The sequence below is a fragment of the Syngnathus scovelli genome, chromosome 4 (assembly GCF_024217435.2).
Source record: "Syngnathus scovelli strain Florida chromosome 4, RoL_Ssco_1.2, whole genome shotgun sequence".
NCBI lineage: Eukaryota > Metazoa > Chordata > Actinopteri > Syngnathiformes > Syngnathidae > Syngnathus > Syngnathus scovelli.
The window spans coordinates 17,256,569-17,269,079 of record NC_090850.1 but is presented as its reverse complement, the minus strand read 5'-3'; the positions used below and the strand labels follow the sequence as shown (position 1 = coordinate 17,269,079).

Below are 12,511 nucleotides of genomic sequence, written 5' to 3'. Positions count from 1 at the left end.
CACTGCAGGAAGAGAAAGAGTTTTACATCAACATGCAATGCTTTCATTCTACACATCGAGCATCTAATATGTTTATATTTGATTATCGTGATTGTGCACAAAAAGCACAGGGTTCTATGACAAGACAAGCATTGGCGGGGGAAAACTGAATCAAAAAATATTTTTATTGAAATGGTCCAACAGGAGCTGTCTGTGGATTGGAATGGACAAGGCTAATTTCTTTGTGCAAATAAAAATATGTTGAAATATTCCTCGTAGCCTGTCAACAACTTGAAATGAACATCAGTTCAGCGGAGCAAATCAATTTCAAAATTAATGTACCACATTCACATATGTTTGCCCACTACTCAAGTAAATACATATTTTAAAAAAAACGTTTCAAACACATGCACATTTTCAGGAGCTCAAGATTCTGGAAAAATATTTACAGGGCATCGGTCATTTGTCCCGACAGTACAAGGAGCACAGAAAACTCTATGTGGTGACCTCAAAGTGAGCCTGCCTGATGGCACGGGCCTCAAAGACTGGTCACTGAGTGATTGTATCAGGCAGCACAATGTCAATATTTATCCCTCACGGAGTCAGGATTAGGGCTGCGTGCTATGATTCCCTTCCGCACGATTGAGCACAGCACTAGATTAACTGTTTGGCGGCTCTGATGTGATCCTCTCTGTCACTGGGACGTGTGCATACGTGTGTGTTTATGTGTGTGTGTGGTCCGTGAATGCTAAGACTGTTGGCCCACATACTGGTCGAGCCTTTTAATATAGAAAAATAATGTTCAGCGAGGCCTCACATGCACGCAACATCATTGATACAGTATGTGCTCATGCACAAATTCAACTAGATCTTTGCAGGCTAAACATAAAGAACATCTTTTTACTTGTTCACTCTGGGGATGGGCAATATACAATAATACGTAACAATAAAACCTCATATCTATCAATTGTGAATTGCTAATAAAAATTGGCAAAATGAAATGCACTATGAGGCTTCACACAGAAGAGGCGCTGTTGATTAAGGCTTGCCAGTCAACACTCTTATACTCAAAAAGCTCAATTAAGTGATATAAATGTTTTGTTCTTATTATTTAATTGCCGACAAAATAAAATCTCTGAGGAACAGGCCTCTGTCTTTCTGTGTTTATTCTTCTAAACAGATTTAAGAATAAATTGTGAATAAGAACAAAAGGCTCTGTTTAACCAAAACCAATAAATGCAATTAAATAGGTCCAAGTAATTTTACAAATTAATATTGTGTCAGTCTGGTAATCAGTATAAACAATATACTGTATTACAAAAACAATGTGACTTAGGTTTGAAGGTTGGTTCAGAATATTCACCAAAATGAATCTGTTACATATCAAATGGTTAACAAAGCTGATGGAAATTTTTCATCAAGATGAATAAAAATGTACAATAGTTTCCTTCATATTGAACAACAGTTTGAGCATGAAATGATATTGACAAGACAAAGCAAACTTACTACACATAAAACTGCCCTTGTGTAAATATAGAAATACTGCGTATCAAAGACTTTCAATGTATTTCCTCTTGGTTCTCTCCAACAAAATCAATCAGCCCGCTCATCTCAAAACTACTTCAAGATTTACAGATGTGAAGCAATGGAGTGTTGGTACTTGCAGTATTTTGTTCCATCAGGCATCAGGGTTGACATTTGGGCCAATCAAGCGTGTGCTGTGTGGCGAGCGCTCCACCCCTTCCTCTATCTGTGCGAGAGGAACAATGAGGAACTTGAATGTGTGAAAAAAAAAACAAAAATGCACAGGACTTTACAGCTCTCCAGCATCGCCGCTCACACACAAATACACACACCTGTTCTTTATAGTAGGTCTTTCCACAGGGCAGCAGCCCCCTGAGAGTCAGTCCTACGATAAAGCACCATACAGACAGGCCACACTCCGCTGCTGCCAACACAGCACTGGTGAACCATATCGCTAGGGTGGTGTCCTAAGATGAACAGCATATAATAATAATAATAATGATGATAATAATAATAATAATAATAAGCAGGGGCTAATCATTGTACATTGAAAGGAGAGTTGAGACTTACATAAATACGCGTGGTGTCGAATGGGCATTGTGCGCTCACAGGAGAGCGAGCATTGGCGGGCACCACTGTTGTGTTACACCCTCGCATCAGACCCTGACCGTTGTGAGCGACCGTCACAGTGATGGCCAAGAGGAGGCCGGCGCAGCACGCCGCTGAGAGCAGGGCGTTCAGGAATGAGGCTAGCAGAAGTCCAATGTGCTGGAAACATACAAGAGACAACATGTTAAATGTGATCAGGGGTAGCAAAAAAAATAAAATTAAAGCTGCGATTCCAGGTACAGTAAAAGTCTCACCAGCTTGAAAATGCGAAGATTCCTTGACACCACAATGGCGATGATCCCTGTGGCAATGCTCTGAAATATGAGTCATAAACAAAAACATTGGTTAGGTCAATAAAATTGCCTTTTATTACAGTTTCACGTGAGATATAATGTATTATCTTAATTAATTGTGCCACCATGATTACTTTCTGTTTAATGTATGGAGCACATTGAATATATTGTGGAAACAACTGATAATAAACAAGTTCTGTCTTGTTTTTCCTACTCCAGTAAAAGCACTGGAGCAAAAGTTCCAATCGCGTACATTGTTTTTGAAACAGCGCAAGAATGAATACTTGACCTCACCAGCAGACCCGAGGTGACAGAAATTATGTTAGCTGCTGTGTACTCGGTGGTAATTTCTTGGCTGGGTTTGGAAATGTGTCGCAGGACACTGCCATGGACGATAGCGCCAAGGATGAAGTTAATGTGGCCCACCAGGATGAGCACCAAGCCCTTTTGCATCAATCTCCCCGGCCCCTTTTCCTTATCTGCAAATACAATACATGCAAGGAATTAAAAAAAAAAAAAGGATCATATTATCTTTCAACATGCATAGGTAGAGATGAAAATTAATACAATTTAAATGGTCAATATAAAATATTACTTTTACATTACTTTATTGTTGAAGTTTTGTAATAGGCAACTGAAGAACTGTACTTCTAAGGGGAAAAATATTTATGCAGTGTTCAATACCTATAGAAACAAACAATCCCCAACAAATACATGAATTAGATTTGAAGTTATGAGTGACTCACTTACCGCATGAACCTCTTTGAAAGTAGGCCAATTATGATACATTAATCCACATGATAATTCTACATTAGAAATGAGTGCTAATGAGATGTGAAGGTTTCACCACAGTGAAGCGCATTTGTTTTTACAGCCTTTGTCGTTTCACTGGCTCCCCGAGGGGGAACTTTTTTTTTTTTTCATCGGGGGACTTGCCGTACATGTCTGAGCACGAATGCGCCTTTGAGTGCCTACTGTATTAAGTAGAATGATCGGATTTATATAAACACCCCATGAATCAGGTAGATGAAATCATGTAACGTCGTTTCATTCACTGACATTGTTATTTCCATGCAGAAGGCCTGGGCGTCAACAACGCGGGCAAAACCAATCGAAAGCGTCAAAAACCACATGTTCAACTTTACAATAACTCACCAAAAGTACACATATTTTCTTCTCGGCCAGGTGTGTTGCTTTGAATATAAAATCGACGTAATAGTAATAACGCCCTTAGTTTACGAGCAACTTTTCCCACCAGCTTCCCCCTGTTAGTGCTGAGTCCACTTCCGGAATGACGTCACAGCCCACCTGACGCTTACCTGCCGAAAATGAATTTACTGGACAACAGCACATTATCATAACGTGGTGAAAACTGAACTCAGGATTATAATCTTTAGAGGGAGACTTCAGTTTCAGTTCGAAAATTCTAAATTATATATATATATATATAATTTAGAATTTTCCTCATATTTTGAGGATATATATATATATATATATATATATCCTCAAAATATGATGCGACTGTACTATTGCACCAAATATTAACAAACCAAGAAGGTTTTCACACATTTATTCAAAAGAAGTCGTGATTTGTACATTCTATCAAAATGCACTTAGAAAATACAGTGACATTCTTGTCATAAACAAAACCGAAATATAACCTTTGGAGAGAAAAAAAATGTTTACATCATCAATACACAATGAGAAATATTACTCGTAGTAACATGAATACAAGTACTCACGAATAATTAAAATTCTCCAATTATGTGTTTATGAACAGGCTCATCAAATTGAGCACTTGCACCTACAATGGAATCTCTGAAAGCCAATAATATAATGGCCGAACTGTTTGGAATTCAACCAACAATTTATGAGGAATATGCAAAACTTAGGAGTTGGATTTATCATGAGACTTCAAGTCAGTAAAATCTCAAGGGCCATCCATCTCCATGAGTAAAGCATTTTTCCATTTCTTTTGGGGGGGCATTTTGAATTTTGAGCGATGTCATCATATAAGTGTACCACTGGTGACTGAAGACTTTTGTGCAATGTTGAAAAGTGCTTTGCCTATCTGTGTTCTGCTTGTACAGAACCATATTGCTAACGATAAAAGTAGATTGGAATGTACACTGGAAAGTAACTATCTAAGCAACATCTACTGACTCAAATATAGACTCATGTGCAAAATATCCCCGTGCTTGGTTTTTCAGTACAGTCTGCGGTCTTGTTCAATCAGTTCACTATGGCTAATTCAACAAGAATAGGATTTTTATAAAAATAATACAATGCACATTTTGTGTCTCAAGGTGAAGGGTGACTACATTCAGTTCATTACAGTTTTGTTTCAACATTATTGTGCAATTGACTCTGCAACATAATTTATAACCGATTGTGTGTGTGTGTGTGTGTGTGTGTGTGTGTGTGTGTGTGAGGGGCGGGGGGTTGTTGAAATCATTAATACTGTTTTCTGTGTTCTTGATGCCTGTCATGAGACTGTGCAGAGATACAAAGTGCAAGGCACATTGTCCAAAAAAAAAAAAAAAAAAACATCTGGGGCAACAAAGGGATCAAATTCTCATTCAACTCAAGTGGCTCTGCCATGAAATGAAAATATGGGCAAAAGTTTTCCAAGTGGCTCAGATACCTACCATGATGGTGTGAAAGCATACTATGAAAAAGAGGAACACACGTCACACACACAATGCAACATAAATAAAAAGCGTGAAACGCTCTCCTGAAAATGGTTGTATGTTAAGGAAAAGGCTTTTGAAACATCCGTATATGGCATCAGTGTAAAAGGCACAGCCAATAAGTAGTGTCGGTAAAAACAACGAATAAGACAAAAAGATGCAAAGTGAGATGAGAGGTTTTTAAAGTGGAACAACATATAAAAATAAAGAACAAGAGAAAAAAACTGTAACACTGAGTTCATAGCCCCTCACAGTAACAGTTTGCAGATACAAGATTGTCAGCACACACACACGCGCGCGCACACAAAAACAGGAAAGGGGCTCTTGTTCCAAAGGCTTGCTAACCAACTGAGCATTCAGCCATTTACATGTGTTGCTGTCCACCTACAGTTGTGAGACTAATACTTAACATTGAACCTGACAGGATGAACAAAGAGCTGGTAATGCGCTGTCAAAGCAAAATTGACCAATGACAATCAATCAACGGGATGGATAACGTCAATTGCCGACGCAGAAAGGCACAGCCTCGCTCATTTGGTATCATCCAAATGCACTTGTGAGGTTCATCCCTGATGTAACAGAAACGTACACTGTTGGTTTTTTTGGTCACATTCAATTTTAAGAATCCAGCATTTTGAGTGCTTTTAAAGGGAAAATGTAACAGACTTGTGGTGGAGCACCTAGTGCTAGTTAAGAGCTTGACGCAAGCTTTCTTGAAGGAGTGAGGCTATTTTGGTTTGGTCCATCTGTGGAGAGAACAACAGAAATTATTACAGAACATGAACACGCAGACAAAAAAAACAAAACAGAAAAATCCATTAGTGTGGGTGGGAAAGTGTACATATAAGGAATAGCAATTGTGCAACACACTAGAGGGCATGAAGCGCAGTCAGCAGTCGTTTTTCCTCACAATACCGACCACCCACACGCAGTCAGTGTCAATCTATTAAAAGCAGTCTACACACCTCACAGATGAAGCCCAGTTGCACCAATTCTCCAGCCAAATTGTGAACATTTTCTTCTGAAACCCAAAGCAGCAGTTAGGAAACACAATAGCTTGAGAAAATCCTGCTCCCATGTTGCTTGCTTAAAAATCTACATTTGTAAAACAGAGGCATCTGACACAGTTGTGACTTGGGATCATGTTTTTTCCATAAAACATTCATCTTACGTTACTTGTGTTTTAATGAATGAAACTTGTATTTATACTTTAGTCATATTTCTATAGGATATTTCTAGACACTGATTTCTATACACTGATATAGTAAAAGCAGAGGAGATTAAGTGTCCAAGTGTGTCAGTGACACAAGAAAATGCAAGCTGCCAAGAGACGGCCAATTTTGACACAGGAGGTGACAGCTGTCAGCTGCAGGCTCCTCTTGGGAGTGGCTTCTCGAATGCAAACTTTTAACATTACATGTTACATGTACCTGCGTGAGCTAGTACATTTATTATTCTGACCGTTAATACTGCTATCTTATAAATTATTCTGTCATTTCCATTCCGCTTGTCAAATGGACTCAGCCAGAATGTCACGTATGTAAATGTGGGTACGCACGAGAATTCTTGCTTTTGGCAAATATATTGTTTGAAACAGATGTGTTCAATTTGGGCTTTTAAAATAAATTTAAAAAAAATAATAATGAGAAAAAATAATTCTGTCATTGGAATCTGCTGGAACATAAATTGAAAGGTTGTGGCAGGCAGACGCTGCTGAAAATAGTTAGCACGCTCTGTCAGGCATCTCACGCTCGCTTTCACACATGCCTCAGTGCACACATATGGACACATCCTCAATATTAACAATGTGAGTGGGATGGGGGGGTAGAAAAATGTGAGCGCAATTTCAATAGGCAATGGCGTCGTAGCCACAATATACCAAAACCGCTCATTCTTTTTTTGCTTCTATATATTTACATTCAAAGTCTTCTGGGTATTAAATTGTGTGTGTGTTAGCGGCGTGGGTCTTACGAGGTAACATGTCACAGCTTAGATGTCTGTTCAGCCTGTCCTCCAGCTTTAGCAGCAATGTCAGCTAGACAATCAGAAACAATTGGGAGCATTACATTTCGAATTTCATATTTTTGTATGGAAGGAAAAAAATAAATAAATAACCAAGAGAGCATGCATTGCCAATGTTAGTGTTGTAGCATTTAATATATTGTGTCGGGTTTATAAGCTTACATGATATTTGGGTCCCTCTTCAACGAGTTCAACATTGCACTGCATTTGAATGACCTGAAGGAGACCAGACAGAAATCAGAGTTAAGTTCCTCCTATAAAGAAATATAAGCAGTGCGTCTCACGCACCCGCCGTGTCTCCAGCTCCGCAGGCTCAGGCGTAGGACACTTGACCACAGGAACGACAACAGGAGATTTAACATTCAGCCGTGGGGGCTGGTTCGGCGAAGAAAGGCCGAACGCCGTAAGGGGGTAAATCCCGTTTCTAATTGAGAGAGAGAGAGATCGGGACAGAGATGATTTTACAGACGACTCTGCACAATCCAACCTATTACATCCTAACCCATCCTGTAAGCAACAATATACAACAAAAGTGGCAGAAGGAGGGGAAAATAAATGATACGAGTGCAGGGCATAGAGGCTTATTAATGTCAGGGCACCAGAGGACAACAAAGACAACAGGGTCCATGAAACAGATCACTTCTGCCCCCAAGTGGAGAAATGGGACAGAGTCATCTTTGGTGAGCAGATGCAATCTTATGAAACATATAGAGACTCTTCTTTTTTACCGAACGTCCTCCAGGAATTTATCGAGTTCCAAGGCGGGAAACTGTGACAGTCTAGAGGAAAACACACAAACAAACTTAAGATATGAAATATGATCTGTTTGTATGCTTATAAAGTCTTTGGTTATATTTGTAGTGCATTATTAGCTGATTAACTGCCATTAAAAGGTCAACTCCATGTCGTTATTCTTACAGGAAATGACAAAGATGGTCAAATGGGGTTCTTACTTGAGCTGAACATCTTTCTTGTCAGCGATAATGAGCTCAGGATCCAAGTTTTTGGTTATTTCCTCCAGGGCGTTCTCTGGGATTATGTCTGGACAATTACAAGCCATCAACAATCAATGTTGAGTTGTCCCGTTAAAAGAGGCCCGAAAAGGTGTTATGGCTCCAGACTGTTTTGTTATTTATCGCAGCTACATTTTTCTTGGGTCTTATTACAAAACACGAGACAGCAGAATACAGTCAGTGTGTCAGAGGCTCACATTGATGGCTGACAATACAGTGAGCAGCAAGCAGCTTCAGTAGTGGCACTTCAAACAGAGCCTGATTAAAGAGCAGCTCTCGGGCGGTGGGCCTCGTACACGGGTCACAATCCAGGCACTTTTGAATTAGCTCCTAAAAAGCACACAACAATATTGTTGCCTTTCATTGCATGAGGAAGGCAGCGGAACTTTATGTAAATGAATGTTTGAGTCCTTAGTAGATGGCGCTTGTAAAGTTATCTCGGCCCGATGTTAAATCTAAGATGTAAAATCCATTTATCCTGCCTCGATGAGCCTTACCCTCTGTAGAGGGTCTTCCAGCAACTGTATGGCAGTATTGACCGCATCCTCGGACACATACGAAGACTCCCCATTTCCCTGGATCTCCGAAAGAGCCATCTGCAAATGCACGCATAGGAGATGAACATCTTGCGTGTGCCTTATTGTTCATTCTGTTTGAGGGTTACTTCAGCACCTCCAAGGCACACATGCCGAATGAGTAGATGTCTACAGCTGTGCTCATGTCAGTGACAGCTGCAAGCAAACAAAGGAGAAGACAATCAGAGTCCAAAATGTTCATCGCAAGCCAAACATCTGTGGGAGATCTTCAGCACATTGTCACAAGGACGGTAAATTAATGAATGAATGATGTAACAATTTGGAGTAGTACACGCTCATCTGAAACCTTTTCTAGTCTGCTTCCCGAATAGTGTCGAGCTCCCCTTGAGCAAGGCACCAATCGAATCACACGGCACATAAGAGGCCCAGTAGTCTTTGCACAGCCCTTTGCCTATAACATCTTTTTTTTGGATGCCTGCATGTGTGTGCAACACAAATATACAACAGAGTGTTAAATTTGAGTTCAATTTTCTATTGTGGGTTTACAATGGCAAACAAATACGTCCAAATCTTTCTCTGGCACCCTCTGGTGGTGAAGCTATACAGAAATTACAATAGCCTCACACAAAGCGCATGCAAAAATAACCACAGAGCTAAGAAAATAAATAAAATAAAATGGAATTTATCCACTTTTGCCTTTCTATTTGATTGCCTTAACTGTGTGAACATTCACACTGTGAGGCAGCATCACACAATCCAGTCTGATTTGTCCCTCATTCAGTATCGGTACCATTTAATATAGCGTTGTTTAGCCATCTCTTACCTCCATATTCTGGGGCAAAGAAATGCAAGTTCTTCTGTTCCTCATGGTATGTCTTCACGTGGGTGTTGATGGTGTCTGGAGCAACTGTGGTGCAACAAAATTAGAAATGAAAAAAGGGAAAAGTTAAGGATCAATAAAAAAAAAACTTTTCATTGAGTTGGGTAGAAAAAGCACAAGCAGACGTAGTAGCGTAGTCTTTAACGTAGAATGTGTGACCAGATTAAAATAGATTTCCTAATCACGTGTAAGCAATGTGAAAACTTTTTTTGCAACAAATAAAAACAATGCGAGTGTCACTTGGCTTGAGAACAAACTGAGGATTCGGAAACTGGTCTAAATACCTGATCCGATCTTGATGAGACCATTATGTTGGATGAAAATGGTGTCACAGGTCAGGTTGCCATGGATGATGGGAGGGTCACATGAGTGGAGATAACTGCAGGATGACAACAACAAAGACTCGTGTTCCGTCTGTGCGCATGTGACCATGAGAATGGAGGAGCATCAGACCAACCTGAGAGCTGACAGGATCTGCGTGCACCACCTCTTCCAAGCCTGACAGAAGCACAATCAGAATCTGCAATTTATCACTTTAACCCAAAAGAATGTAAGCCTTCTATTTGTTTATTAAAATAATACATTAAGTGGGTAGATTATACTAAAATTCACCATAATTACAAAATTCAATTTCATTCATTCATCTGGTGAAAGTGGATCACATTTCACCTAATGCAATGTGTAACTCGAAGACTTTAAAAGAAAATCACTGCATTGAGTATATTGCACATAATGGCTGTAAATATGTCTGTGCTTGCACCGAGACCCTCAGGTAAAAACATGGCCCAGATTGACTCGCATCCCAAAACCGGTTTTCTATTCTCATGTTATACTTCCTGAACAATTGCACAGTTTAATCAGATTGTGGAATACCAGCCAGCAATTACCTTTTCATTCATGGCCTTGTGATTCTTTTTGGTCTTCTTCAGAAACTGCTTCAAACTTCCAGATGACATGTACTCCGTAATGAAAATCACCTAGAAGAAGAAGTCATGCATTGTGAGAAAGTTTTAATCAAGAACAGATACAGAATATAATAAGGTATCCAATGTATTTATGCATTTATAAATCTCCTGGCATGTGTATACAGTTGACACGGCTTACCCGGTTCTCCTTAGAGTCAATCCAGTACTTGTGGAACTTGACGATATTTGCATGCTCCAAATGCATCAGGTTATCAAAAACAGTCTTGACTTTCTCCTGAACACAGCAAGCAAATTTACATCGTTTCGTTTCATTTCATATTTTGTTTCGTTTCAGTTGCTAACATGAATTGGACGAGTGAGCATCGTGCTTTCATTGTGGAAACGTTCATCAAGAACGAATCTGTAACTGCAACTGTTTGCGCTTCGGACTTGGTAGACATGATCCCGTACCGGCTCGAAACACGATCTTTTTATGGGTTACTAACTTCAGAGCCAGTGGATCAGCATTGTGTACGTGTACATATACATATAGCGCCTTACCTCCAGCAGCTTGGAGTTCTTCCTCTCTGAGAACATGACTTCATTCCACACAACTTCCACCCCTTCCTCTGTATCCATGGCCAAGTATGCCGTGTCGATCCCGGGAACGTTCCGCTGATTCACCTAAAAATCAATCAATGGCAAGATTGCAGCGATGCGGCAATCTCTTCCATCGTAGAAGTATCACACTGTCACCACCCTCTTAAAGATAGCGAGGGGCAAATCGAAGCTGCCTGAACCACTGAGGTATTGCTTCAGCTAAAGATTCATTACTTGATGCTTCTTTGGCATCAGCTCTCTCCTATCCATCCTTGCTAGTGACTCACCTCCTCTCTGCGCTTCTGCCAACGGCCACAGGGACTATCCTCCAGAATGTCAAACTCGTCTTCACTTTCATCCTCCTCCTCAGTGGTGCTGGAGGCAGGGGGCTGTGTCGGGGTCCCACTTTGAACCCGCTGAGCATTACAAGACATAACCCCCACCGCCGCAGACTCAGTTTTGTTTGCCTCTGCAGGCGGGGATCCTTTCCCCTCTGCCTCCGCAATCATGGCACCACTTTTGCAGACTGCACCGTCCTCCTCACCGCCTCCTGCTACTGAGCTGTGTGGGTGACGGCGCTCCTCGATCTTTTGAGTTACTCACACGTCCATCTTCTCAGAAGTCTTGCATTTAGACTCCAGGGGGCTGCAAACACAAGACACTTTCATTAAAGTGGCAGGAATTTCTTGAAAAAACAAAACAAAAATAAGCCACTTCACTGTAACTCTAGAGGTCCTTTAAAGCGTGCTGTGAGAAAAGTGCGAGCTGTGCTCACAGACAACTTTTAAAACGTGCACCCGTTTAGACAGGCCATTTAATTCGCTTAAGTCTCTTGCCTAATGAAGTCTCCCATCTTTAGCGTTTAAGACGTTTTCTCGCACTTTTTTGCTAACTTACACAGCTAACAGGCCAATAAAAGGTAAATAAACAGCACGCTAGCATGACATTAGGACGCCGTACACGAAGAAGTTTACCGTGTAGCACAGAGTCGACGCCACGTTAAGCAGTGCAGGGTTACATGTTGGTAGAAACGACGGCGAAAAAGCAGCAAAAGTTGCAGAAAGGATACACTTAATCGACTTGTCGTGAAATTTACTGTTGGTTTTCAAGTCTGCCGTGGCCGGGGTGGGAGGGGCAGGTTTGCACTTGAGGAGCGACTCTTTGCGCAAAACGGCGCAGTGTTACGCCACCGGCTCCACTAACGCAAAAAATGACAATTTCAACAATTTAAGACTTGAAATTGATTGTAAATGAACATATTAACGGAAAAAAATGCCTGACAGTCAGTCTAGTGGTTGTGTAACTAAAATACATTGAGAACACGATCCACCGAATTTAGCCACGTATTGCTGACGTCCATTGTGCCTATTTTTTATTAAATAAGTAAATAGATATTGTGCTATTGTGCCTATTGTTTATTAAATAAGTAAATAAATATTGCGCCATTGGTGCCTATTTTA

The 12,511-nt window shown here is 40.4% G+C and overlaps 2 protein-coding genes across 3 annotated transcripts; both read right to left on the bottom strand.

The window, feature by feature from the left end:
- Nucleotides 1-146: 146 nt before the first annotated feature.
- Nucleotides 147-3,725, bottom strand: krtcap3 (keratinocyte associated protein 3). Of its 2 annotated transcripts, none has more exons than XM_049719096.1 (6): nt 3,561-3,725; nt 2,700-2,884; nt 2,367-2,426; nt 2,074-2,271; nt 1,836-1,970; nt 147-1,729 (listed from the first exon to the last, which is right to left on the bottom strand). In XM_049719096.1, exons 1-6 carry the CDS (start codon nt 3,571-3,573, stop codon nt 1,658-1,660), a joined length of 663 nt encoding a protein of 220 aa, XP_049575053.1. In that variant the 5' UTR covers nt 3,574-3,725; the 3' UTR covers nt 147-1,657. The 2 variants fall into 2 exon arrangements, with proteins under 2 accessions (XP_049575053.1, XP_049575054.1); XM_049719097.2 differs by lacking the exon at nt 3,561-3,725 and adding an exon at nt 3,156-3,315.
- Nucleotides 3,726-3,959: 234 nt separating this feature from the next.
- Nucleotides 3,960-12,204, bottom strand: LOC125967761 (nuclear receptor-binding protein). The gene is made up of 18 exons (XM_049719095.2): nt 12,026-12,204; nt 11,339-11,696; nt 11,013-11,135; nt 10,651-10,746; nt 10,434-10,523; nt 10,004-10,044; nt 9,831-9,925; nt 9,490-9,573; nt 8,803-8,861; nt 8,628-8,726; nt 8,328-8,460; nt 8,071-8,158; nt 7,846-7,896; nt 7,406-7,541; nt 7,280-7,333; nt 7,067-7,130; nt 6,061-6,116; nt 3,960-5,841 (listed from the first exon to the last, which is right to left on the bottom strand). Exons 2-18 carry the CDS (start codon nt 11,558-11,560, stop codon nt 5,782-5,784), a joined length of 1,551 nt encoding a protein of 516 aa, XP_049575052.1. The 5' UTR covers nt 11,561-11,696; nt 12,026-12,204; the 3' UTR covers nt 3,960-5,781.
- Nucleotides 12,205-12,511: the final 307 nt, after the last annotated feature.